This window comes from Corvus cornix, chromosome 4 (assembly GCF_000738735.6).
Source record: "Corvus cornix cornix isolate S_Up_H32 chromosome 4, ASM73873v5, whole genome shotgun sequence".
Classification (NCBI taxonomy): Eukaryota; Metazoa; Chordata; class Aves; order Passeriformes; family Corvidae; genus Corvus; species Corvus cornix.
Window position 1 is genome coordinate 70,373,589 of NC_046334.1, and position 26,259 is coordinate 70,399,847.

Here is a 26,259-nt window from a genome sequence, read left to right on the forward strand (position 1 = left end):
GCACACATACCTTCAGGTACTGCTGGATCATGGCCAGTTTCAGCCTCTTGACGGCCTCCGTGTCATCCGGGTCGGCCTTGACGCGTTTGCGCACGACGTCCCGTGTGAAGACGCCCACACTGTTCTGGCTCTCAGCATTGACTGGTTTACCTCGTTGGAAGAACTCCTGAGTCAGGTTATAGACCTGCCAGAGACAGGACACAAGGATGGGCCATGGGATTCCCAGCAGGATGCTCCTTCACGCCTCCTAACCCAGCACATTCAGATCATCTCCTCCTCCCAGCAGAACCCACGTCCTTCCTCACATCTGATAAAAAGCACCAGCTCTTCTCCCACCTCCGTGTCCCAGGTGAAATCCCAGGTTGCTCTAACCTGAAACCAGCCCTTCTACTCTCTCCACTATTTAGAAGGAATCCACCAGAGTGGGGAATTCAGTTTCACAGTTGTTTTTCTGTTGTCCTATGAAAATAGGAAGCAACAAACAGCAAGGGAATTCTGTACACACACACATTTTACTCGTTGAGCACAGGACTGGTATAGATCCACGTGAAAACATTGACATCTCTAGAGCTCCCCACCAGGAGCTAGAAGAAAAACCCCTTGTAACAAATCATTCTTCTTTTGAACAAGATATTCCTGGTATTTTTTAACCCCAGTTTTTCGCATGCAAGTTACTTAAAAGTGAGGAAACACCATCCACCTCAGCCCTCTGCTTGTGGCTGCCTGCAGTAACTTGTATTTCCATCTACAATATTGCCAGAAGAGCCTGCAATTGCATCATGGCTCTTCCTTTCTCTGGAAGAATACTCAGAAGGAATCTTTTAACACAGGAAAGCTTTCAAAAGATGCCTCTCAGAAATGCAGCACATCCCATTAATGACTTGTTTGTCCAGAATGTGTCCCCTTCTCATTCACATCACACCACAAGGTGCACAATATTCTCACAAGCGGAGAGGATATCCCTGATTGGGGAGTTTTTCCTGCCAAATATGGTTTGATTACAACTTATGATCGTTTTTTGGAGACAGATGATTTGGACGTATCGAGAAGTTGAAGTCTACAGTAAATATCTGGTACGAAGCCGGTAAAACTGTGGCAGCCTTGCCTTCAAAGGCTCCTGGAACTTCCCATTCCCTGCTGATAGAGCTAATCCACTATGGTTTAGGTTCTTCTCACTCCGATTTTCCCCAAGAGCTTGATTTTGTCTTGGGTTTTAGGAATAAAGTGAATTTGAGGAGGCAAAATAGAGGAAAGAAGAGGAAAGAGAGGAGGAAAAACACATGGCAGTGGTAGGAGTGAGAGAGAGGAGGTCTGTGAGCAAATGGAGGAAGGTGAGTTGACAAGTACGGGATGAGGAAGAAACTGAAGAAAATAGGTGAAAGAATGAAAAAAAAAGGGTGAAATAAAGTATAAAAACCAAGAAGAAACAAACACAAGGAAAATGAGTGGGACTGCTGAAGACAGAAGAGAATTGCAGACACTGCCCGGGACACAGCCAGTCCAAGGAGATTCCCACACAAGAAAGGTGGAGCCCAACACCTTGTATGAAACAAAGGCTTCCAGCAAAGGAAACTTCAGCAGTTCCAGCATCCCCTGGTTCTCAGGTCTGTGGATTTCTGAGGCCCCAAGCACTTGCAGCAGGTCCGGGCTGCACAGACCTTGCGTCAGCACAACCAGCTCGGCTTTCATAAGCTGATTGAGCTCTGTAAGCAGATAACACACTCACAGGACAAGCAAAGCCCTGCTAAAACCCAGCTACCACTTGGCCCACAGGAGAAGTGAGCCTGGCTATGTTTTTGTTAACCATTATATTCTTCACTGCCCCACAGGGAGAAGAGCAGGAAGGCACAAGTTCTCTGCGCTGTAACCATCAAGGAAAGTCTTTCCTGGAAGTGCCATCCCATTGATCAGACAGCAGGTAAGCTTAATCACATCAGGATTTATTGGTTTTCCTGTTATCTCCTTGCTTTTCAAGTTCAAGAAGCATTTGGACAACACTCTCAGACACCGGGTGTGATTCTGGGGGTTTTCCTGGGCAGGCCCAGGAGCTGAACTTGATCCTCCTAAGTCACTTCCAACTCAGTATATTCTATGATTCTTGGGGGTGCTGAACCATCTGAGGAAGAACAGAAGGCGAAGCTGTTGCAGGCAAGAAGCAAAAGGAAAAACAACAGCAGCTCCTACATTGAGAGATATATTGTCAGACTTAAAGAATGAAAAAGATGCCCAAAATGTGCTTTTTAATGAACACGTGCAGCAAACACATCCTGTATAAGAAACTATGGAAAAGGTTCACTAGGAGACATAATTTAAGATAGATTTCCAATGAAGCAGGAGTAGAATTGTGCTGTCTGAAGTTGGAATTATCCAGGCTTTCCTTGCCCAGGTGGGGAAAGCACTGTCATTCCTATGGGACCACCACTGAGGTCACTGGGAACAGGTACTTGCAGGATTTGAAAACCCATGCTCCTTCAATCATTTCAGCATGATGTGATTGATGGCAGCAGCATTCCTGAGAGAGTGGAAATGAGCTTTCCCTCAAAGATCCTGGGGAAAGGCAGCATCAAGAATGACCTGAAAGGTTCTGCTGATTTTCTAGTTAACCCTACAAAATCTCCCTGTATCCAAACCCAGTGCTCCATGTCCGGCAGCAAGCAGAGCTACACCACAGACAGTCCAGAAAACCTTTGCTTTTCTATTATCACACACCTGATACAAGCAGGGAGGAAAACCAAAGGACAGACTGCATCAACTCCCAGCTCCTACCACTGACAAATTCACATCCCAGCAGGATGACCTTAGCATTTCTCACTCTAAAGCTCCCCTGGGTTGGGACAGAACAAGTGACCCTGGAAGCCTGTCTTAAAAAAACGGAAGACAGAAAACATCTCAAGTAACCATTCATTCTAAGCAGATTTCCTCCCCTCATTCTGAAGGTTTACACACAATCCTGCAGGGAATTCATAGAATCATAGAATGGTTTGAGTTGCAAGGGACCTGAAAGTGGGACCATCCAGTCCCACCCCCCTGCCACAGGCAGGGACACCTTCCACTATCCCAGGGTGCTCCAAGCCCCATCCAACCTGGCCTTGGCACTTCCAGGGATCCAGGGGCAGCCACAGCTTCTCTGGGCAACCTGTGCCAGGGCCTCACCACCCTCACAGGGAAGAATTTCTTACCAATATCCCATCTAACCCTGCCCTCTGACAGTGGGCACTGACACTGTCAGTGTCACTCCAGGCCCTCGTCCCAAGTCCCTCTCCAGCTCTCTTGGAGCCCCTTTAGGCACTGAAAGGTGCTGGAAGGTCTCCCTGGAGCCTTCTCTTCTCCATGTTGAACAACCCCAAATCCCTGGGTCTGAAAGACAGAAAGGGTTGAAAGTAAGAAATTAAAACAAGTTAATTCAATGTCTATAGTCCTAAACCAGCTTCACTTCAGCTTCCATCTTCTGTCTTCTTTCTGACCAGCTTTGGGGCATCCCACAACGAGGGTTTGTGCAGGGAATGTGGATTCCAGCAGGGATGTCCCCTCTGTTACCTACAGGCTTCCTCCTCCATGTGTTTATTTACTACCTACGTGCTCCTCCACCACAGGAAAAGGCAGTTTCTTAGGAAGAACACAGCTAAATAAAGAAGTTTCTCCGCACTGAAGGAGGTCAGGAAAGCACATCCCCATCCACACTCCTTCCTGTCAGCGCCGGTGACGATGCCCAGCATTGTCTTTTTCTCACTTGGCTTAAAAACTGCTGTGACTTAATCCCTGTCCAGTAAAAAGCCCTGGTGGAGATAGGGCTGCGCTGTTCCCAGGCCAGACATCTGTCAGGGCAATAGAGGCAGGGAGGGAACGGTGACTCTCGGTGGCCCTTTGGTCCTGCTTTCCATGATAACTGCAAGGCAAGGCACTGGAGCTTAATTGGGGATGGCAGGAAGCCCAGCACGGGGGGTGGGGGTGAGAAGGATGGAAAGAAAACGTTGTCATTCTTTGGCTGCATCCCTCCCCCAGAAACTCACAGCACACAGGAGAAAGCTGAGAGATAACAAGGCCATTAATTAGCTGATTGTTAAAGGGAGGGTCCCTGGGAAGCAGATCTCTAGGGACCACATCCTTGCTGAAAAGCTGAAGTAAAAACAGGCACTTTTCCTAAATCAGGCTGGTGATGGACTGTATGATTTTTTCAGCTGCATTTAACATGTCCAGCTCACCACCTCCCTCCCACCCTTCACTAATACCTGGGAGTTGGCTTTAAATACCTCTTTGGGAAGGGAAATGAGGACTTAGCAGGGACAGAGGAACAAGTCTGAGATAAATTGTCCCTGTTCACATTTTCTGAGGAGTTCTATGCACACACAGACCCTGAAGCTGCAGACATTTCCCTCAGAGGTCCCACTCTCGTCACTTTCCTGAGGATCATGCACATGTGGTATAAGCAGAAAGAGACCAAAATCCTCTCCCAGCCCCAGGATTCCCTCAGTTATCCTAGAAGGAACGGACAGGAAGGCAGGAAGATTACAAACACATGAGGTGGGCATCACACCATGGGGAACCTCCCAGCAGTGCCTCTTTTCCTTCCGAGACTGAACAAATGGAGTGACAATGACCCTGAGCAGTGCCAACCCCACAGAGAACACGGTCTCAGAAGGACAACCCTAAAAGTCCTGCCCTGTCTCATGGTGCTTCCCTTGGCAATGCATGGCTGGGAATCCAGATGGATGCTCTGCAGAACTGAAGACCTTCCTTGAAGGCACTGCTCTGCTTCCACAAGGAGAATTCAGGTCACCTCGGTCACAAGCTCATGACAGATCCTGACTGACCTCAGTGCAGGGCAACAGCCTCTCCTAAGGAACTTTCTGCTGGAGAAATGAAGAGCTGAGCAGTCTTCAAGCAGTCTGACTGCTCGGCTTCCTCATAACCAAATAAAGGCTTCTGTGAGACATCCCTACAGCTATTAAAAATTCAGGCTACTGCAAACAAAAAAGCAGCAAAACTTGTATTGAGGTAGAAGAAGCCAGCCAGAAAAGATTGGACAAGTGCCTGGAAAAAAGCCTAAGGACTTTCCAGATGAATTAGTGAGGCAAAGCTCTGGAGGTACAGGGGTGCTTTGCCTTTCACTCCAGGAAAACTCAGCATAGAAAGACCTCACCCTCCTACAATCCAGTTTCAGACACTCCACATGCCCTAGTGAAACACTCAAGGGACACCCCCCACATTTTGAATTCCCTAGAATTTGGTGTCCAGATGACAAGATAACCAGGGCTAGAGAGACCCAGATGGAGAAGCAGAGCTGAAGGCACAGGCTGGAGCCCAGCAGCAGCTGCAGGGAAAGGCAGGCAGGGTGTGAGTGCGTGGGGAGCGAGCCGGCTGTGCACGGAGGGCAGGCCTTTGGAATGGTAACAAATTTCCTGCTCATTCAGGAATACATTTTCCACTGTTCATGCCAGTCCTACATCCCTGATTACGCTTTACATCCATCATGGGGTTGCTGGCTGTTTTGTGGGGGGTTCTTTCTTTTCAACTCAGGACAGGGTGGGACACAGCCTTTGCCATCTCAGCCTCCTCTAAAGGGATGAGATGACATGATGTGGGATTCCCAATAATAACCTGAGGAGGGTCTGGGAGCTCCCATGAGATAAGGGAGGACCCTTACCTCAGGATTTAACGATCAGTAAGGTGGCTTTGTATCCTGGACAACCTCAAGATGCTTCAACAAAACCACTCAAAAAACTTGTCTCCAAAAAAAACCAGAGATTCAGAACTGAAAATTCCTGCCGTTCCTCCCCAGTATTCATTTCACCACCAGTTAAAGCAACACAACTTTGGGGGGAAAAAAAAAAAAAAGATGAACATGCTAAAAAACCCCCAGGGAGTCACAGAATGGTTTGGGTTGGAAGGGACATTAAGGACAGTATTGTTCCAACCCCCTGCCATGGGCAGGGACACCTTCCATTAGACCAAATTGCTCCGAGCCACATCCAACCTGGCCTTGGACACTTCCAGGGATGGGACAGCCACAGCTTCTCTGAGCAGTCTGTGCCAGGGCCTCACCAGTCTCACAGTAATTCTGGGGAACTGGGCGACACGACAAAACACAAATCAGAAACATCCCTGCACTTTATGCAGAGGAACTTGTCTCCAGAGCCACACGCCCCTCCAGGGCACTTGTATTTCCTACACTCACTTTAACTGGGTACTTTCATGAGATCACATAGCTCGCCTAAATTCCCACTTCTCCTATGCAGAGCAGGGAATAAACCACAGCCAAATGTCTTAAATCAGTATAGATCCTCCAGCCTGGCACCCCAAAAGGGCTGGGACAAGCAGCTCAAGGAAACCATGAGCTGCCCCTGCAAGAAATTCCATCAGGCTCAGGAGGAAGGCAGAGAAAGCCCCTCCCAGCAGGAGCAATTAAGGGGCTGGCTGATGACCCCTGCTTGGTTCCAGCTATCCCTTACATATTTTTTATCGCCACGAGTGGCTGCAGACATTTTTAGAGGCCATAAATGTGAAAGCCTTTTCTGTCTCCTAGCAATAAAGATATCCTGTGGTAATGATAAGCTAATTAGGTGTTGTGTAAAGAAGATTAACTTTTAATGTGCTGTTCTCTCGTGTCACTGGCTGCCCCTTTCTCTCCCCTTTAGAAAGGGTAGATTTACCAAATTAATCATTTCTAAAACACTGGTACCTTGTTATGGCCTTTATCTTACGGGGTTTATCTCAAAGCTAAGTGGCTCTCATCTTTGTATTCCCTTCTCATTTTGGAGTCTGCCCTCCCTTCGCTGAAGATTTTGCTATCATCTTCCAGACAGGATTATCACCGAGCCCTGCACGCAGTTTGGCAGCGTTCCATTTACATAAATAATGCTGCTCACTGCAGTATTTTCATTTACTCTTTCGAGCCCCAGTTGCTGTTAATCTTCCTCCACACACATCTCACCTGTCTTTTTCTCTGCCTGAAAAAATTCTCATTCTTTTTTAATCCAGCAGTATGAAAAATCATTCAGATGAATTATATCCACATGCACTTGTCCAAGACATTGTCCACAGGTTGCTAAATCCTTCCCACAATGAGGTTTCTTTGAAATTCCTACTACTCCTCTCTAAAACTGAAATGATTTTGTGCCATCCCATCACTGACTCCAGTTCAGAGACACAGGACAGTGCCAAAAATCTTTTCAAATGAAAAAAATTCCCCTTTACTGCTCCCCACGCAATTTTTGGTAATTCTTTACAGGCTACAGTGACTTTTCTAATGATCCCAGACATATTTTTAAACAAAGTATGCAAGAGTAACCTGAATCTAATGAGTGTTCAGCCAAGAGCCAAATACTGAAGTTCGCTGTTAGATGAAAATCTGAAGGTTTTAGGCATGGCTACAGCCTGATGAAAGTACTCATGTTTTGTTCCATTTTATACAACCCAGTGAGAGATCACATTACCTGGAGGGCCACACAGTCTGCACTGACCCTTCTAAATGTACTTCATAAGCAATATTAAAAAAATGTGGGGAATAATTATAATTAACTTTGGCAAGCAAAAGAGTTAAAATAACCTTAACTGAAGTTTGTGCTGGTCTGAACCTCCCAGAAAAGATGTTCCTTTCCTTCTGATGCAAGAAAACTTACAATTCCTACAACACTGCACTGACTTTGGAACACTCCATGGTATTTATAACCAATAAAAAGTCACAGGGGTACAACATTTAGCTGGTTGTTGCTAAGATTTTGCCTTGTACTTTGTTTAGCAATTTGATCCCTCCACTACTCTTTTAATTAAGTAGCAACTTTCTCCAGCAAATTACTGGATCTCCCCAGAAATAGTTGCTGGAAGTGATTAAATGGATGACAAACATGGGAAGATTGTTCTTCCTCACCACAGAGAGTTAATCCCACATCAGGGGCAAATGGGGGGCAGTGAAGCAGATGACAGAAAACTTAGCGTTGATTTTTCTTTTGCAAAGAAATTAAAGACATCACTGTTTTTCAACCTTTATCCTGGAACGTTCTAACTGCCAAGGGGTCTCAGTGTTCCAGGCAAATCTACCACTTGACAAAGTAAGCTGGACACCAACCTCGTTGTATAAATCACTGAATTCTTCAACCACATCTTTCGGGATCCTCTGCCCGTTGTTGGTGAGGTGATAAGCCACCCCATTCTTGGAGTAAAGGCTGATGCGCCCAACGCTCCTCTCGCTGTCAGTGGTCTCCTCAAGCAAACCATTGTCTTCTGCTAGATGATAGACTGGGTTTCCATGTGAACCATGAATCCACGTAGCTCCCAGTTCAAAAGTGGCATGCCCTGCAGGAGAGGAAGCCAAGCAAACTGGTTATGGAAGCCTGTTCTCCTGACAGCTTCTCACGCTCAACCCTGAATAAAATGTGCAAAAGCAGAATTGCCCAAGGACAACACATGTTTGAACATCCCTTAAGGGAGTTTTCTCTGTTAGACACAATGCCAGCATTCTTCAGACTGGTCCTTTGGAATACAGGTTAGGATGGGATGTTGCAATAAAGATCCATCACAGTGACACACCTCTGCTACTTAAGGAGAAATTCAGCCCTTCTCAGTTCCCAGTTCTTACCAGGGTTGTTGCCAGCAGGGAGATGTAGGAAATTTGGATAGCAACACTGGCCTGAATACTGAACCTGGTCCTGTGACTAAAAATGGTTGTTATTTACAAATACACCTCAGAGTAACTGCAATAAAACATGCACTTCCATTCCCCAGATGAGTAAAGAAGTTGTATATTATTTATGCCTTTGGAGATTTATATATCAGGTTCTTTTAAAAGATACACTGTCAGGCTAAACATCAAAAGCATTTTGTTTTCATCACCTGTACTCTCTGCTTGAAAAACACAAAGAGTCTGGTTAGCCCCACTCTCCCCATCCCTTAAAACTATCGGGATTTGCATCAGGGCTTTGTTCCCCCCAAATCCAGCACTGCCAGACTGGGCTGAGAGCACAGAGAGATGCTCAGCAGCAGAAAGAAGGTGCTAAAAATAAGCTTGGGTCATGTCTTCCCCCCACATTTTGACAGATTCTCAGAAGTCCCAAGCTGGTTTAAAGTCTGACAGAACTGGGCATCTCCCACCATCCCCGCAGCGGTGTGGGAATGCCTGATTAAGCGGGATAGTTAACAGGATTCTGCCTGATGAAGAAAGGACAGTGCAGTTCCCAGCTATCATTTACTGTTTAACATGTAAATGTATGCTCAGACAGAGAGGCACTGCAGCACTGAGCCGTGCTGCAGTCAGGTTTAAAGGGTGAAAGCTCCAAGGAATGCTGCTCCCCAGCTGAGCCCCTGCCTCTGAGGGAAGCTCCATGGATCTCATTTTCCAAGCAGCCCCTTTGTCAGTAAGAACCATGCTGACTGCCCTTCAAGACCTGCAATCCAGTACAAGGTTTCTACACCACAGCACCTGCTTCAGAGAGCAGCACCAACACACAAATGGGAATACTGCAGGTGCCACAGACTCCAACACATCCCCAGGGCACCCAGCCAGGTGGAAATGACCGAATGCTGGCAGCCAAAGCTGGAGAGCTCATCAATATTGCAGTGGCAGTCCCCTGGTTAATGCAATCCTCCTGCAACTCAGCCCACACCAAGCAGCAGCAGGAATGCTGCCTCCTGCTCTAGGTCACGAGCTTGCTCTCTGCTGCAAAACAATCCTGCTGGAGACACCTGCTCTTTGAAAGAAAACAATTTGCCAGCAGGTCCTGCTGCTGCCTTAGCGCTGGTAACGGTGATGATGTGTTCCAAGTTCTCCTGTCTTCCTATTTAGCTGTGTGGAACATAATCAAATACCAACAAATTAAAAACTAATTCTTGCCCGTAATACTCATGCTCACTATCACCACTACCAAGCAGATAAGCCAGTTCTTACCAGGTGTAAGTTAAATGATTAATTATTTTAAATTGTAAAATTAAATACAATCCTTTTAAACAGAGACAGCCAATTTACTTTCAGGGCCTTAAAGGATTTTCAGTTCAATATTAATCTACTTGGAATCAATCATCCAATACAATTTAAAAAAAACAGAGAAACACACAGATTGTGTTTCAAGTCTCCTGGATAGGGATGGCAACTTTCACATTTCCTTTTGCAGCCCTTCTTGGCCGTTTCTTGGGTATCCTATTCTGAAATAGCTGCAGTGGATACAAATGTGGATACAAATGTCATGTGCAGGAAACACACAGTGTACAAACACACAAACCCTCTGCCTCACCTGTGCTAGAACCAAACCTCTGAATACCCAAATTACTCCCCTGGGCTGAGAAGCAATAGTCTGTGCACTTGAGGGAAAATGCTGTCCCCTACAAGACAGAGTGGCTCAGTGAGGGGGAAGGATTCAGATATAATCCTGAGCAGGTGCCACCAGAACACAGAATGGTTTGGGGGTTGGAAGCAACCTTAAAGACCATCTCATTCCCACTCCCTGCCATGGGCAGGGACACCTTCCACTATCCCAGTGTGCTCCAAGCCCCATCCAACCTGGCCTTGGACACTTCCAGGGATCCAGGGGCAGCCGCAGCTTCTCTGGGCAACCTGTGCCAGGGCCTCCCCATCCTCACAGGGAAGAATTTCCTCCTAATTAGTAACTGCTGAAGATCTCAATCAGACCTTTAGTCAAGTGTGCAGACAGGGGAGAGGCCAGAGCCAGAACACAGACCCACCTTGGGAGAGAACTGCAGCCCACACCCACACAGGGCAACCTTGAGAGCTTGCAGAAGGTAAGAAAAGGCAGTTTGTAGTTTTAAAAAATTATTAAAATACTTAAAACTCTAGATGCCAGCCTCTGCTCTGCAAATAACAGTTACAAAATCTACAAACTCAGAGACCTCCTCCAGACTGAAACACCTGCTCTACTCTCCTGTTAATTAAGAGGTGTTAATGAGCAGGAGGTGGAATCCCAGCAAAGGCAAAGATGTGTGAAGGTGAGCAAAGATAAGAGAATCAGTCTCAACAGTAAAACACCAAAACTATTTCACAGGTGCACTGGCAGAATGATCTGTTGCTCCCTGAAGATTTCAGCTCTTTCACACTTCCCTCCTCTCACAGGCACGATCCAGGATATTTTTTAATACAGCGGATTGTGAGTAAAGGACACACTTCCCATCCTAACCTCTATGCCAAGTCCAGCAGAATGTAAAGTGCCCAACTCAAACCCCTGGAGACTGGAGTTTTCCGACTGCCTTTCCATTGGTTTCCCTTCTGCAAGTTCACAGGAGGCTGCTGTTTATTTACTGTGCTGAGTTCATCGAGTAGAACACAGTAAGTGATGTAAGCACCTAAGAAATAGAAAGAAAGCAGGGCAGCAAGAGGCCAAAGGTAACATCCAGAGTGGGATCAGAAACACAATCAGTTAATTGAAATCAGGAAAGCAATTCAGGAAAAGCAGAGAGCTTTATGCCCCTGCAGAGAAGAGACAGGCAACGTCCTTCTGGATACCAGGGAAAGCTTGACTCCTGTGCTGTGAAGGGCGATGTTTGTTCCAGGAGTTTTGCATGTAGAGATTTTAAAATTGACTGGGATTCAAATATCCAGAGTCTGCACCTTTATTACACCCAGAGAAAGGAAGCTGCAGAGGTAGGAAAGCTGCAAATCAGGATGAAGGGATACATTGAAGAGGTTTTCCCAGAAGCCTGATTCCCAGTGGGAACGCCCTACACAGTAAATTAGTTCTAGGGAAATGAACGGGGCTGTTTGTGAAGCAGAACAGCTCGGGGTTTCCCCTTTCCAAGGGCTCTAAGACCTGAGAAACAGCCCTTCAACAGCCTGGAGATTTACTGGCTGCTCCTGGGAAAGAGTCAAGCTGGAAAACCCAGGTGGAAACTGTCTGTGTACAGTTACTCAATCACAGACCTGTTGCACAGAGCCCTTCCTGTGCGAGCAAAAACAATCACCCCAATCTTTTATTTTGTGGCAGCACAGGTTTGGAGCCGCCTTGGGTCGGAACCGAGGCACGAGACAGCACAGAAACACACCCCCCCCCGCCCCACCCCAAAAGGAGCCTAAGGATTTCTATATTTATACTCCTGACACTGCCACACCTCAAACAACTTTGCACGTGCACATATCCCCATTTCTGAGGCTAATTTGGCCCCACGGGCACACAAAGCCCAGCACCACCCCTCTGCAGGCGCCGCTCTCACCGAGTTGGACGCTCTGCACGCGGCCCCCGATGCGGTCGGTCGCCTCGAGGACAGTTACATCCGTGAATCCGCTTTCCAGGAGCGCCTTGGCTGCCGACAGGCCCGCGAGCCCAGCACCGATCACGACTATTCGAGGCTGTCGCTTTCTCCGTAGGCCACTACTAAGAGGATCATCCGTGCTGTCTGCAGATATTTCACAACTTTGCATGCCGTCCAAGCTCTCTTTCTAAGGAACCTGTGGGAGGAAGCAGACAGGTTTGTGCAGGGAGCTCAGGTCCGGCTTATCCTCTGCAGTTAAAAGGATGGGAAATGAAGAAGTCCAGCGGAAAAGAAAAACTTGGTGAATTAGACCCAGCCTTCAACATGGGACGCAAAGAAAGGATAACTGAGGTCAAGCTGGGATGCAAAACAACTTTTTAGCCTGGAGTACCAAGAACTCCAGAAATCTCCACTCTTTCATGCCATGTAGACTATTTCCAAACAAGCCAAAGGACTTTCAAACTCCCATCTTTTTATATAACCTCCAAAAGTGGTAATTTTGTGGTGAAGACTTTTAAAAGAAAGAGAAGCACGTCCCCAGTGCTGACAAGCTCCACAACCCAGCAATGAAACTCCACTTTGCCACTGTGGCAACCACAAAGCCTAAATTTCAGATCCTCTAAGTAGGGGATGAGGTAAAGAGGATTTAGCTCAAAGCACAGAGATCAGATCTCAAACCGGCCATTACAGAAATGGGAGAGGCAGCAAAATGTTTAAAGTGATGAAAGTCAACAAGGGCCAGTCCAAAATTTCACAAAATGCAGCCCCTGGAGCCAACACTGTCCTGCCACATCTGGATCAGCCCCAGGCTTAGATGGAGAGGTTCAAACCCACAAATCCTGACTAGTCCAAATCTGCCCAAATCTCCACCTACCCAACATATTCAGCTGCTCCTCCAAGCAGGACCCTGTTTTCCTTTGCAAACTCCTAGAAGCCACCTTTTTACTGCTGTCTACCCTTAGTTCTCAGGTCTCATCACATCATTTTAGTAGGTGGGACTCAGTAGCCTGAGCCCATGGTTAACGTTAAACCCTGATCAGGGATGACCACTGCAGGATGTAATTATTCACAAAAGCCAGCGTGTACCTCCCTGGTTCTGGGTGGTTCACACCTGCCCTCAAGAGCACAAAGAACAGGGTACAGAGATTCTTACCCCTCCAGACCTCAGCTGACATCAGTCCCAATTTGCAAAGGAAAAACACTCAGCCCAGGATTTATCAGCCCTGGAATCAGCTGGTGCCCAGTGATTTGGATAAAGCATGCACACAATTCCTAGCCTCCCCCTCCTCCCTCCCCAAACACAGAGATATCCAAGGAGCTAGTGTGCTGCCTCTACCTGTTGCCAAGCTGCTGGATATCCATTCTGAGTTCTTCGTCAATTCTCCCAACATTTGGCCACTGACAAAGATTCCTACTCCTCTCTTCCATCACCAGAAGGGTCTTAAAACACTGCTGGCCTACCGTAGTATATGATCACAGGAACTAATGAAACACAACGCAAACAGCAGTTTCACTTGGAGAGTCCCTTTTTCTCCAGGATTTTATAGAATTTATGTATGTTGACCAAGCAATATCCACTCTCTGTAAGGGAGCTGACATCAGACTGCAGTGATTTAGGCAGTGGTATGAAGAGGTGGTTCCACTGGAGCTCTGACAACTATTTTGAAAATGTTTAGTTTCAGCTGAAACAGCTTCAGCTCAATCCACCCTTCTGTGGACTCACCTGCAAGAGGGATTTGCACAGTGTGTGCCAACTCTGATTCTGCCACTGCAGCTTGTCCCAACCGGCCTCGCCTCAGCTCCAACTGCCGCTGCAGCAGCTCCCAACGGCCGCAGCCCAACAGATCACAGAATCCTGATGGATGCGACCTTCAAGCTCATCCCATTCCCACCCCCTGCCACGGGCAGGGACACCTTCCACTATCCCAGGTTACTCCAAGCCCCATTCAACCTGGCCTTGGACACTTGCAGGAATCCACGGGCAGCCAGAGCTTCTCTGGGCACCCTGTGCCAGGGCCTCCCCACCCTCACAGGTAAGATTTTCATCCTAATGTCCAAACTAAAGCTCTCTTTAGTTTAAAACCATTCCCTCCTTCTCCTATCACTGTCTGCCTGCGTAAAAATCGCTCTCCCTCTTTTTGTAAGTCCCCTTTAGGCCCTGCAAGGGGCTCTGAGGTCTCCCCGGAGCCTTCCCTTCTCCAGGTGAGCACCCCCAGCTCTCCCAGCCTGGCTCCAGAGCAGAGGGGCTCCAGCGCTTGGAGCAGTTCCGTGGCCTCCTCTGGACTGGTTCCAGCAGCTCCACGTCCTTCTGCTGTTGGGGGTCCCAGCACTGCAGGTGGGGTCTCACTAGGGCAGAACAGATGGGGAGAACTCCTTCCCACAGACACTCTACAACCCTCTCCCCTTCTCCAGGTAACACTTTGATTCATGTGTTTTCATTGCCACAGTAAAGGAACATCTTTTCTGCCATCTATATCCAGTAGAAATTGAAGGGGTTTAGCACAGTTCTTTAAACACAGCTTTCCTAATCCTGGCTTTGGCGAGCTCCTGTGAATTCTTCACATGAAAGCTCCAGGAAAATGTTTTCCCTCCTGTTTCAGCATTTTAATACTGGATTAGGTGACCTGTCTAGACAGATGAGAAAATAACAGGGTATTTTGTGTGTACAGAACCCTGATTTGGAAACTACCCTTAATTAGCCAACAACCTGTTGTTTCCTGCAGGGAAAGGCAATTAAAATTTAGCAAAAGCTTGAGCTTTCCAACCAGGATCCACATTCCGCTGTGGAATAAACTGGTGATATAAATATAGGAAGCCCCCAATACACTTTATTTCATATCAATTATTCCCTCTGGTAGGCTCATGAGTGAGACAAGGACATAAAACAAAGCCTATTGCGTGCAGTGCTCTCCCTTCAGCACTTGCCAAGCCACCAGTCAGGGCTTGAGCCAATGGATATTACCAGGTCCTCTGACACAAAGATAGTTTGGCTTTTTACTTCTTCTTGATTGCCAAAAAGGGTTGTTTCTTTTTTATTTTGCTTTTTCTTTTCTCTTTTTATCACAGGGTGAGAAGTGTGTTGGCTGTTGCGCTGTCAACCTCTCTCAGACTGTATTTTTACTTTGTGTCCATCTAAGAGCAAGGGTAGCACAAAATCACAGCTTCACAAAGTAAAATTCCCCTGCTTTGTCTTGCTTACAGTGTCCCTGTGAGAGAACCAACAGGCACTGGTTACCCACAACAAGAAAATATCCAAATAAACATCTTCCTTTTGTCTAAAATATACAGCTTTGATCCTCTTAGCTCTTGTGCATGTAAGTGTCTCACTCAGGGTATTTTAATCACTTCTACTTCCAGACCCGCCCCCTTTTCTCAGTCTCTATCACCATTCTGCCCCTGACTCCTTAGGAGAAATTACCCTCCATTCATCCCCTCTCACTCCTGCTCACTTCCTTCATTCAAATAAAAAAAAAAAAAACCCTTTAAAAAAATCCCTAAAACCAACCCCTCCCAAAAGAAAAAAAAAAAAATCCTGGGCATAACTGCTGTTTTCCAGCAGACAAATCTTTGCAAATATGTATCTTCTAAGATGGGCATCATTCTACCAACCCAGAATCACGGGTTTCCATTCCTGCCATTTGTACCCTCCAATCCCCTGAGTTCCCCATCCCTTCATCTCCACTGATCACAGCTATGAAAAGTTCAGTGGGGTGACAACTTCATGCTTTTTTTTCCCCCCTTATTTTGCCAGTAAAACCTTGCAGGTCACAAGGAAGAAGCCAGAGAATTAGGGCAGTTCACAACTGCCCTCCTTATTACAACAATACTCTCTGACCAGGAAATTCTTCTAGGACCCTTCAGAAAAAGGTCACTAAGGCTCCAACTACTTAAAAATAGAAAACGAAAATAAACAAAAGCATTTCTCAAGGAAATCTGCTATTCTTAGGTCACCCAACTACTCCTGTGGTAGTATTGTTGCAGCCCTGGTGACACAAAGACTTGGGCAAGGCGATGCTCTGAAAACAAGGTTTGTGCGCTTGAAGGCTTGGCTGAGGGTTGGTTGGGATTTGGGGGGTTGTTTGGGGTTTTCCACCAGGATTGGTTAATCTTTAAAACGTGACCTTCCTTCAGATTCTGTATCACACAGCAGGTTGTCATTTACCCATGAGCTGGGACTGCTGGCATTCCACAGACCAAATTCACGGTCACCCCGGTGGGACCCCATCTCAGCCCTGTCATTACTTTGGGTGTTCAGCTTGCATCTGCTGCCCACAGCCTTTCAGGGGATGGAGAGGAGGAGCAAGCCATCCTGCTGACCTCTGCCATTCCTGTCTCAGGATGGCCAAGCTGAAAGGGAGATTAGGGACAGTTTAAAACAGTGATCTGACCTTTCTGAGTGCTCTTAAATTGTGTTGAATCGACAGCCTTCACATTAACAAGTGTAAGAGCCAGTCTGGAGGGTGAGAAATGCATCATCAACACAAACAAATTCCCTGCTGACCGCAAAGACCAGCAGAAAAATTTACAAGAATCGCTTTATTCCCTGTAGGTTTTTATTTGATGAGAATTAAGCATCATCCCTAATCAGAAACCTAAGCAACGATATTGCATGTGTTTGAAAGGAGCTCAGATAAAAGCAACAAGAGTCAGCTGAAAGACTAAATGGAAGCACGAGAAATAAACACACTACTATTTTCTCATTATTTTAAGTGCAGCTATTCAAAATACTATCAACACATGAAGGGGCACTGCACACGCCATGTGTTTATAATGCAGGTTTGTCATCACAGCCTGGAAGTGTTTACACAGAAAATTTGACACCAAATTAATTCAGTCTAAGCAGAGACAAAGTGAGACTGAGAAACCAAGAGCAGAAGCTAGAAAAAAAAATCACGACAAAAATAAAATATCTAATTTTAACAATGACACTAATCAGCTGTTGAAATACTTTTCTCTAAAGACAGAGAGGATTGGTTGAAGCTTTCAACTCAGGATCCAATCTGTAATAAACATTTGCACTCCAGTCCCACCACAAGACCGGGCTGTGGTGCTGGGAATTATCCTGCCCATTCAATGGAGATGGCCAGGTTTGAATTGCAAAACAAAATTTTGTGGCCTTTGCACCTCAGGAATCTACCATGATGAAAAGAGTAAAAAAAAAATATATATATTATTAATAATACCAGCAAACCTTTTGATCCAGAGTTTGAAGAGCCTTTTTCAATAGATGTAATAACCTCCATTATTTCATCAGCTGCACAAGGAAAAGTGCTTATCTGAAAGCACTGGTAGCTGAGCCCAAATGCAAAAGCTCCACAACAGAAGCAGAAAGGTGACTTATTCAGCAGATGTAAAGACACTTCAGTTCTTAGGCCATTAACTCATTACACAGCCCAGCACTACTTGTACTGAGCAAGTGCATCACTGTAGTGAGTAACCCTCACCTAAGTAACTGCAATAACAAAATTTTCAATCATCATCTCTAATGCACCTTTTTCCCTAAGCTGAGGGAGAAGTGCTTGGAAGGATTATTCTGGTTGGAGCAATTTTATCTCCTTTAACACCTTTCCAGGTTTCAGACTCAGGCTGTTCCCTGAGCACAGGTCAGGACAGATCGTACCTCTGAGCAGATACAGAACTGAAGTGGAAGGGATTTCTGGGCTGGCTCCAGCGTTGCCTGTCAGTGCCTCCCAACGCTGGGAGCTGTGGTTCTCCACAGCTCCTGGCACAACAAACAAGCATTTTGTAACTTCTCCCTCCTTCCCCCTTTCATCAGTCTTCTCAGACACAAGCACATTAATCCTCACTGCCTGTTATTCCAAGATGCTCTTTCCAAGCTCTCCATGCTGCAAACATGTCAAACTGGAAGATGTGCCTCTTTTTGCCTCCTCCCTCCTTTTTAACCCAGCAGGCTGCACGCCAAATTCCCAACCCTTTTCCAAATCACCATTTACACCCTCTCAAGAGAAGGCAGGAGTGTTATTAATTGATCCCAAGTCCTCCACGTCAGTCAGACGCAGGGGTGACACCAGCCTGCTGCTCCAAACTGCCTTTGTACAGGCGTTGTGCAAACACCAATCTGGGCCAGCTGCGTCTGCGGCTCCACGGGAGCTTTATTGCACTGGAAGCAGACACACCTCGTTTACTCAGCTACCTGCTGAGCTGCAGGAGCAGGGTGATGGTCCACAGCCTTCTCTGTGCATGCCAGAGCCCCTCCCAAGCTCATAAACCTGTGTCACCGACAGTACAGCACCACTGGGATCAAGGTTAGCTCGTGTTACACCTGCACACGCTGGCAGCTCACCTCCAGCTGCTGGGCTGAAACCACCTGCAGAGTGGCATTTCCTTGTCAGCCTCGTGCTCAGGCTTTATCCATGCCAGGATTTTAGTCTAAACAGGTTTGCCAAGTGGATGCAGCAGTTGGAACAAGACACTCGGCCCCAGCCCAGTTCTGCTCCCCTCTTTTGCAGGCAGCTGCCAGGCATGGGCAGAGGAGACCTGTTCTGACAGCTCACAGCAACTGAAGTGTGGGTCAGAAAAGCTCTACTCCAAGTAGGACCATCACCAGCATGGTCTCCTTGAACAATGTTTTCCAATACTTGAAACAAAGGAGACAGATGTAAAATCTCTGCTTTTCCTATCAGTGAGACTTCATCCCCCCATCACCGCTTCCTGCCTGACCAGAGTGAGGAGCCTTGCAGGTGCTGCAGGGGGACAGGTGAGCCTGAGTGAGCAATCCTGCCCAGTCTCAAGCAGGTTTTGAGTGGAACACCTCCATCATCACTGCAGCACCCTCTCTACTGCATCCCACACCATTTATCCTGCGTGCCTCAGCTCTTCCCACCAGCCCTGGTGATGGAGAGATGACCACGCTCATTTTTCTCACCGTGGTGGTACAAGGAGCCCAGACTCACAAAAACAAGCCAGCACTCCTGTGCCAACAAGCAACTCATGTCCTGCCTTGTATTTCCAAAGGCAGAACGTGAACTGAAGTAGTTTGATTTTCAGAGAGCTGCTGGAATTTATAGGGGTGGCTGTGAGAGAAAAACGAGTTTGAACTGAAGAGAAATGCTACCATCCACTACAATTTATCCCTGTAAAAACCCAAGCCATCAAGTGTGGCTCGAGGCACTGAAAATGCTGATCTTACATCAGCATCTTCCAGCTCCATTTACAAATTACTGACCCACCCCAGTGACTGACACACAGGGAGTGCAGGCTGCATCAGAGATCAAGGAAGGAAAGGCATTAATGACACACCACGTGTACTCCTGGACAGCAGCGTGCCAAAACACTTCCCTTTTCCCACACCAAACCTGCAGCCTCACTCCCAAAACCTCCTCAGCATCGGTTTTTTTGAAGGCAAAAGGGACTTTCAGGCTGGCTCTGTGCTCTTCTTCCTCTGGACACATCCCCAAAGAGACAGGGAAACACAGCACTAACCTTTGCCTGTCCAAACTCAGGTCTCCTCTACTCTGAGAAGCTGATCTTACTAAGCCTTAATTTAATTTACTCCCTCACTTCCAGGAATATCCCCTCCCCTCATCTCTGGAGAGACAGAGAAGGGGCCATACTAAATTGTCTCCTCCTCCCAAGCTGGGAAGAAGCTGTGGTTCTTCAGTACAGATGAAACAAATAATGAACTCTGTAAACTACTCCAAAAGTTAGGAAAGAGAAGAAGCCCAAAGCTGGTGGGTATTAAAGCTGAGGCCATCTGTGTTATGCAGAACACAGGCTCTCACCACATCACCCCTCTGTGGTCCTACACTGCTGGCCATAAAAAAGGAAGCAGAAATACTTGAGTTCTTCAACAACAACAAAAAAAATTGTTCTGAGAAACAGTATTTTTTTTCAAGTATGATCCAAGACAGCCATCCCCTTTGCCTCTTTCCACAACACCATCACCCAGGAAAAAGGCAGGGGGGAGACACAGAATAAACCACAGTACTCAGAGAACCACTTAGGCTGGAAAAGACCCTTAACCACGACATTTGACATTTTATAATTACAATCTGAATCAGCAAAGATGGTGGAACAAGTTCCAGGATAAGATTTCCAGCTACTTTGGAGGCACCAGGCACCTCCTTTGCCACTTGATTTTCCAGCAACACACTGAGTGGTCCTCAGAAACACTCACCCCAATAAATCCCCTCCACTCTCCAAAACCACCAACTGGGAGAATCTCTGCATTTTTGGAGGGTTGAAGGAGATGAAAACAAAACAGAACAAAAAAAAAAAGGGTCACTGGATGGTGCTTTTTATCAGGAAACCACTGTACATTTTTTACCACTGTGATCCAACTTGTTTTAATGCCTGCAAATATCCCTTGAGTCAAATGAACTTGTTCAAAGCTGATTCACACCAAGGCTACTTTTTAAATTGGGTAGTTGTTGACAAGTAGAATATATTTAACAAGCCCCAAGCGTCTTGGCATGCAGTATAAAGACTTCCTATTATAAGCTGGGTTTTTTTTTTTTAAAGGGAACATATGGGCAGAGCAGGTTGTCTGCCACGGGGCATTTCCATACAGTGCTTGGCACTGACAGAACTGCACAGATATCCAAAAAAATAAACCAAGGAACGTCACGCCAAGAACACAGGGGATGAATCACACCATTTAAAACTCGCTGATAAAATGCACCATTATGTGTTTTTCAAATCCTCCTCAGCTGAGGGAAAAGAAAAGAAAATAATTATGTTCCTCTGGCTGAAGGGTACCGTGAGAACGTGGCAGGCTCTGCTAAATCCGAGGGGCTGGGATGGGAGCTGCTACCAGGAACACACCTCGCAGAGTGGAGCAGCATCTTGATTTACAGTGTGGGGATAAAATAAAGGACTAGAGGATTCTCTCCACCATCACGAACTCCCACTGGAGACAGTCATCATCCCCAAGTGATCCCCAGAGAAATGGGCTGAGAATGTAGCCTGGGCTACGGAGCTTCTCTTGTCCCCCCATCCAGCAAGATCAGAGCTGTAACATGTGGTTCATGTGCCAGAGGCCACAGTATTACACAGCTAAAAGGAGTTCCACAGCAGTGACAAAAAGCACAGCTTTGGTACTTTCCTTGGGCAACAGAGGAACAAATCCAGTAAATCCACTGCTCTGCAAATCCCCTGCATACAGGACAAGCACATGCTATAGCTGGCACATCAGCATCCCCTTCTTTTGGAAGGTTGCAGATAGGTAGAAGGTCCCACCTACCCAGAAGGCATCCCACAATATCTACCCATCACAGAGACAGCTTTCACTGCCAGAACACTCTCCTGCTGTGTCAGGAGAAGCTGGAGAGAATGGGGACACCAGTTGTATTCAACCTGCCACAGTGAACAGGATATTCCCATCTTAACCCTGGTGAGAGAAATCATCATCTAGCCAAAAATTCTAGTGCCTTTGGTTTCCAAATCCTACTGACCACGAGGGATCTATCTATCAACAGCTGGCCAGAACCTAAACTAGTGCATCAAGATGCAGTTTGGCTCTGTCAGCCCCTGACAGGACAAAGGGTTGACAGCACAGGAACAACTCAGAGCTGTTGAACTATCCAGGACAAGCAACAACCAGTCCCAAACTGGGCTCCTTTTCCTGTGTCTTTGCAAGCTTGCCAGGCTCTGGTGGACCCATGGTGGGAATTTTTCCCCATTTCCAGCTCTGCTGACCCCTATTTCCAGCTCCTCAATCACAGTGAGCATTGAGAGGTATCCACCACTCCTACACTCCTGGCAGAAGCAAAGCTTGGTATTTCAGGACTGTAAAAGGAAGGAAAGACAGACAGTAAACTACAGAAAAAAAAAAAAAGGTTATGAGCTAAAACACTGGCATAATTGATAGAACAATGCTACAAACAAGTTTGTTGCAGAAGTCATATTCCAGCTGCCAAAAAGAGCTGTACCCTACCCCGTCTGCACAACCTGGAGATCTTATCTCTTCCACCCTCCTTCTCTCTCCAATTGTTTGGGAATCTTAATTCATAAAATGAGCCTTAATTAAATAGGAAATATGCCTGTGTTTGCACAACTCAGAACACAATCATGTCTCAGTCAAATAAACACTGGTGTCCATATTACACTTGGGAATTTGCTGTGGTTTGGGGTTTTAAATTCATTGCAGCAAGCTTGGGAGCAAAGTTTCAACTGGAATCTTTTCTTCTCCTCCCATCCTCTGTACCAGGAGGGTGAGACAGGGAACAAATCCCCATGCAGAGAGGCTCAGTACTGGTTCCAGCTCAGTGTGTACATGAGGATCATTTCAGTACATACCATATGAGACACGATAGCCCAAAAGCAATTATTTTTTCTCACCGCTTCTCAGAACCCAGACCTACCAAACTGCCCTGAAATAGCAGCACAGCTCTCGAAATAGCATTATTTCTTCTCTTTTTGAAAGCAACACCCACACTGAATCTTTGATTTTAAGCCATACCCAAGCAGTTACCACATCTTTACCATTCAAGCCACAGGGAAAAATCATTAAATCCAACAGCAACACTATGGGAAGAGAACCAGATTTAGAAAAGCCAAACACCACATGGATTCACTCCCACAGTAACTGGATTGACTTCAGCCTGGAACAGACTAGACGTGACTCCAGGAAAAATATGTCTCTCCAGGTGCAGCTGTATCAAAGAGACTTTCCCTGGGCTTGTGCTTTGCTGGAGCATTAAACAAACCACATGTTCCAGCTTTGAGGCAGCAGACACGTACCCAGGGCTGGCCTCTGCATGCTGCAATTCACACAGCCTTCTCCATCCTGCTGACTGCACAAACACGCCCCTGGAGCAGCACAGAGCCCAGGGCAGGGGAATTCAGGTTGGGAAGCAGGTCCTTAGATTCTGAAGGCTGGGTTATGGCTGGCAGACTGGCTGTCTGGTCCCACCAAAAGCTTCCCTTGACGAAGATGGGAATTTTCCCCATGGGTTTGCGCACGACATTAAGAAATATTTCAGTACAAAAGCAAGGACGTTCTCCTCACTACACACTGTCTGCATTCAGGTCACCCGGAGATATCCAAAGGAAATCAGTACTGCTATGGAAAATCTCTTATACAGGACCACATCCCTGCTGTAAAGCAACAGGAACAACTCCCCCCACTGAGTGATTTTCCTCCTGAGTGCGAAATGGAGCAGAGAGCAGAAACAGCTCATGAATCACAGAATCACAGAATAGTTTGGGCTGCAAGGACCTTTAAAGGTCAAATGAATTCAAAGACAAGAAACAGAAGGGTGGGTGAGGAAAGAGATGAAAACACAACAGTGACACCTTCGCCTTTGTTCCCATCTTGTTGCAAACTTCAAAGCCCGAGGACAAAATTTTGCCTGAAGATTCCAACAGAAAACCTCCTCCAGACAACTTCTTGTGCTTTGAGGTCCCTAAGTGCCTTGCAGGCAAAGTGCAGCCTGAAGTGCCACGGGATGCACTCCAGTGATGGATTACCACTGCTGCAAGGTGCCTTTCATTTCTCCCGACACACCTGAACTCAAAGCATTTCTTCTCTGCGACAGTCAAGACATTTTACCAAAACAAAGGGAAGTTTACTTTAGTATTGATCCTCTTCATGAAAGTGTGCCTCAAACAGCTTCACAGAATTGAGATAAAATGTTGCTCAGAAAGAGAAGAATTAAATACCATAGGCTGAGGAAAGAAAAAAAAGACGTATTTTAGATCTAAGAGATTTTTCACAGAGCAGCAAGATTTGTCATATGGTAAACAGTAGAAACTGTGAACTGGGACACTTGTGATTTATCTCTTCTTCCACAGCCTTCCCATGTGACTGGGGTAAAAGAATGACAGTCCTACCCATAACTTGCTCAAAATAAAGCACAATTTCAACGTGTTTAGGTGGGAACTCATTTTATTCAGCACACCACGCTTGATCCTTTCAGTATCTCAGCCTCACCGAATGTAAAACAGCACAAGCACCTGGCTGTGCCAGAAAAGCATTTCCATTAATGCCCTCGAATGAAAAGGAATCAGTGTAATGTACTAAATCCTCACCAGGACCGAGCTATGTGCAAGTCAGATGAGATAACAAGCCAGTAAATTTCAAATCACTGCTTGCCTCCATCCCATAACTACATGGTGAAATCCCTCCAGCTAGGCTGGCGTTCTGGCAGGAAAAAAATTGTCATTTCTAAATTTAGCAGACACCTCAATCATTGTGTGATGCTTCAAAAGCAATGGAGATGTAAAGTGGAATTTGTAGGACTCCATTTATACTGAAATGAGAGCTCTGCTCACTGAGCAAAGGCTTTTCTTAATTCCCTTCCTGTTTGGACAATTTGATCCACTTCTTTTTTCTCCCCTACAACCACAAAGGTCTGTCCTGCAGTGAATGGATAGGCTTTTTTTCTGGGATAACTTCCAGGTTAAAGAGAAAGGATTTACACTTGAATGAAACATAGGCACTGTATTTGGAAAATTTGTTTTGAAAACTTGGGAAGGAAGCAAAGCCTCCTTCATTTAAAAAAGGACTCAATTAACATTCTCCAACAAGTCTTCCTATCGAAAGGACAGTATTTGCTGGGGAACATGTGATCTGAAACTTGTTCTCCTCGCTCACAATGTCCCTTTCTGAAATACAGGGCACTGCTTTGAAGAGACACGAGGATCTTTGCACAGCTTTCCAAAGGACTGCCTGTCACAGGCCAGGCCTTGACTCCAGACATCAGATCTTCTATGACTTAAGCTCAGGAAATTTAAAGTAGTGCTTAAAGACCCTAATGAAGACCTAGAGTGACACAATCCTACGGTGGCTCCCTCTACAACGACAGCTCGTCCATACTCCGCAGCGTCACAAATCTCACCTCCTCATTTTCCTGAAAAAAACACATTTTTAAAACTTTCCAGAAAGAACACACTAGAGACCAACCAAGGAGGTGTTCTCCTTTTGATTCCTGCCTGTCTGGGTGTGGGTTTGATCTGCAGCAGGCAGAAGCCAGACAGGACCACCCTATCTTGGTTATCTTGGGTTTGAGAAACAATCCTGCGACTGCTGGGCATGTCTAAATATTGCCCATGCAGGCGGAAGAAAACAACTCATGCCATTATTTTTTTCCAGATGAAGAGGGGGAAAAATGCTACTGACAGTTTAATATGCACTTTTATTTCTAAATTCCCTTATCAACTGCATATGACAGAGCATTCTTCACCCTTTAATAAGTACAGGTTGAAGTCAAGCTTGACTTGAATCTGATGATTGATTGAGTCCACATCAATATCCAGCAGATTTTGATGGGAGATAAAGGCAGTGTTGGTGTCTATTGCTACAGAAAACATGCTATCAACACATCCAACACTTTGGGGAGACCATCTGTAGCAGTCCACTCTCCTTCATTTCTTATGGATGCCTCCAACTGCAGCATGACCCAGGCACGAGCAACAGAAAGGAAGAGTTACCTGCAGCTACCCCCCATCAGTGCCTCAGAGGGACTATGTAAGGAAAACAAGGACACAGACTCTCTCCAGAGCCTGTCCCAGGAATGTGGTTGCTGAGATGTGAGCTGCCCTTTGGAAAAAATGCTATTTTCCCCTGCTAAACATGCTTTTAGTCTAGGTATTAGATCAGGTGCGGCTTAACTCTAAAAATTCTTCTGCATTCAATCACTATTCTTTAGTTCATCCATTTGGGGGTTCGTCTACACCAAAATGAACCAAACACCCCACAACGCTTTCCCTTCACCCAAAATAGAAGTGAATTAGGGGTTCTGTTTTTAAATAACATTTTCCACGGGAAAGTCAGCATGCTTTAAATTCACAGTACAGTGGAATAGTTTCCTCATCCAGACAAGTGCCTCGCTCTTAACCCTTGCTGGTCACAAACACAGATGTCAGGACAAAGCAGCAGAGAATCCTCTGTACATCCCACACAAACAAACCATGAGGTGCTTTGCAGAGCTGGGAATGAGCTGCTCAGTGATAAACACACTTCATGGAGTTTACATTTGCCTAAGACACTTACAGATTAAGAGGTTGGCTCCTGTCTTTTCCGCCAGCTACAGGCAGATGCTGGACAGCACAAGGTGAAGATTCATATGAGATTAAGTAAGAAATAAATAAAAAGCTGGAGGCACCTCA

At 46.1% G+C, this 26,259-nt stretch overlaps 1 protein-coding gene across 1 annotated transcript in view; it reads right to left on the reverse strand.

Annotated features, from left to right (window-relative positions):
• The window catches only part of SMOX (spermine oxidase), a 49,802-nt gene that overhangs the window by 11,649 nt on the left and 11,894 nt on the right, over window positions 1-26,259 (reverse strand). The window contains exons 2-4 of the mRNA XM_039551087.1: window positions 12,151-12,385; window positions 8,066-8,292; window positions 11-184 (exon numbers count right to left, since the gene is read on the reverse strand). Coding sequence (XP_039407021.1) covers window positions 11-184; window positions 8,066-8,292; window positions 12,151-12,358 — 609 coding nt within the window. The 5' untranslated portion in view covers window positions 12,359-12,385. The remainder of the gene's footprint in view (window positions 1-10; window positions 185-8,065; window positions 8,293-12,150; window positions 12,386-26,259) is intronic.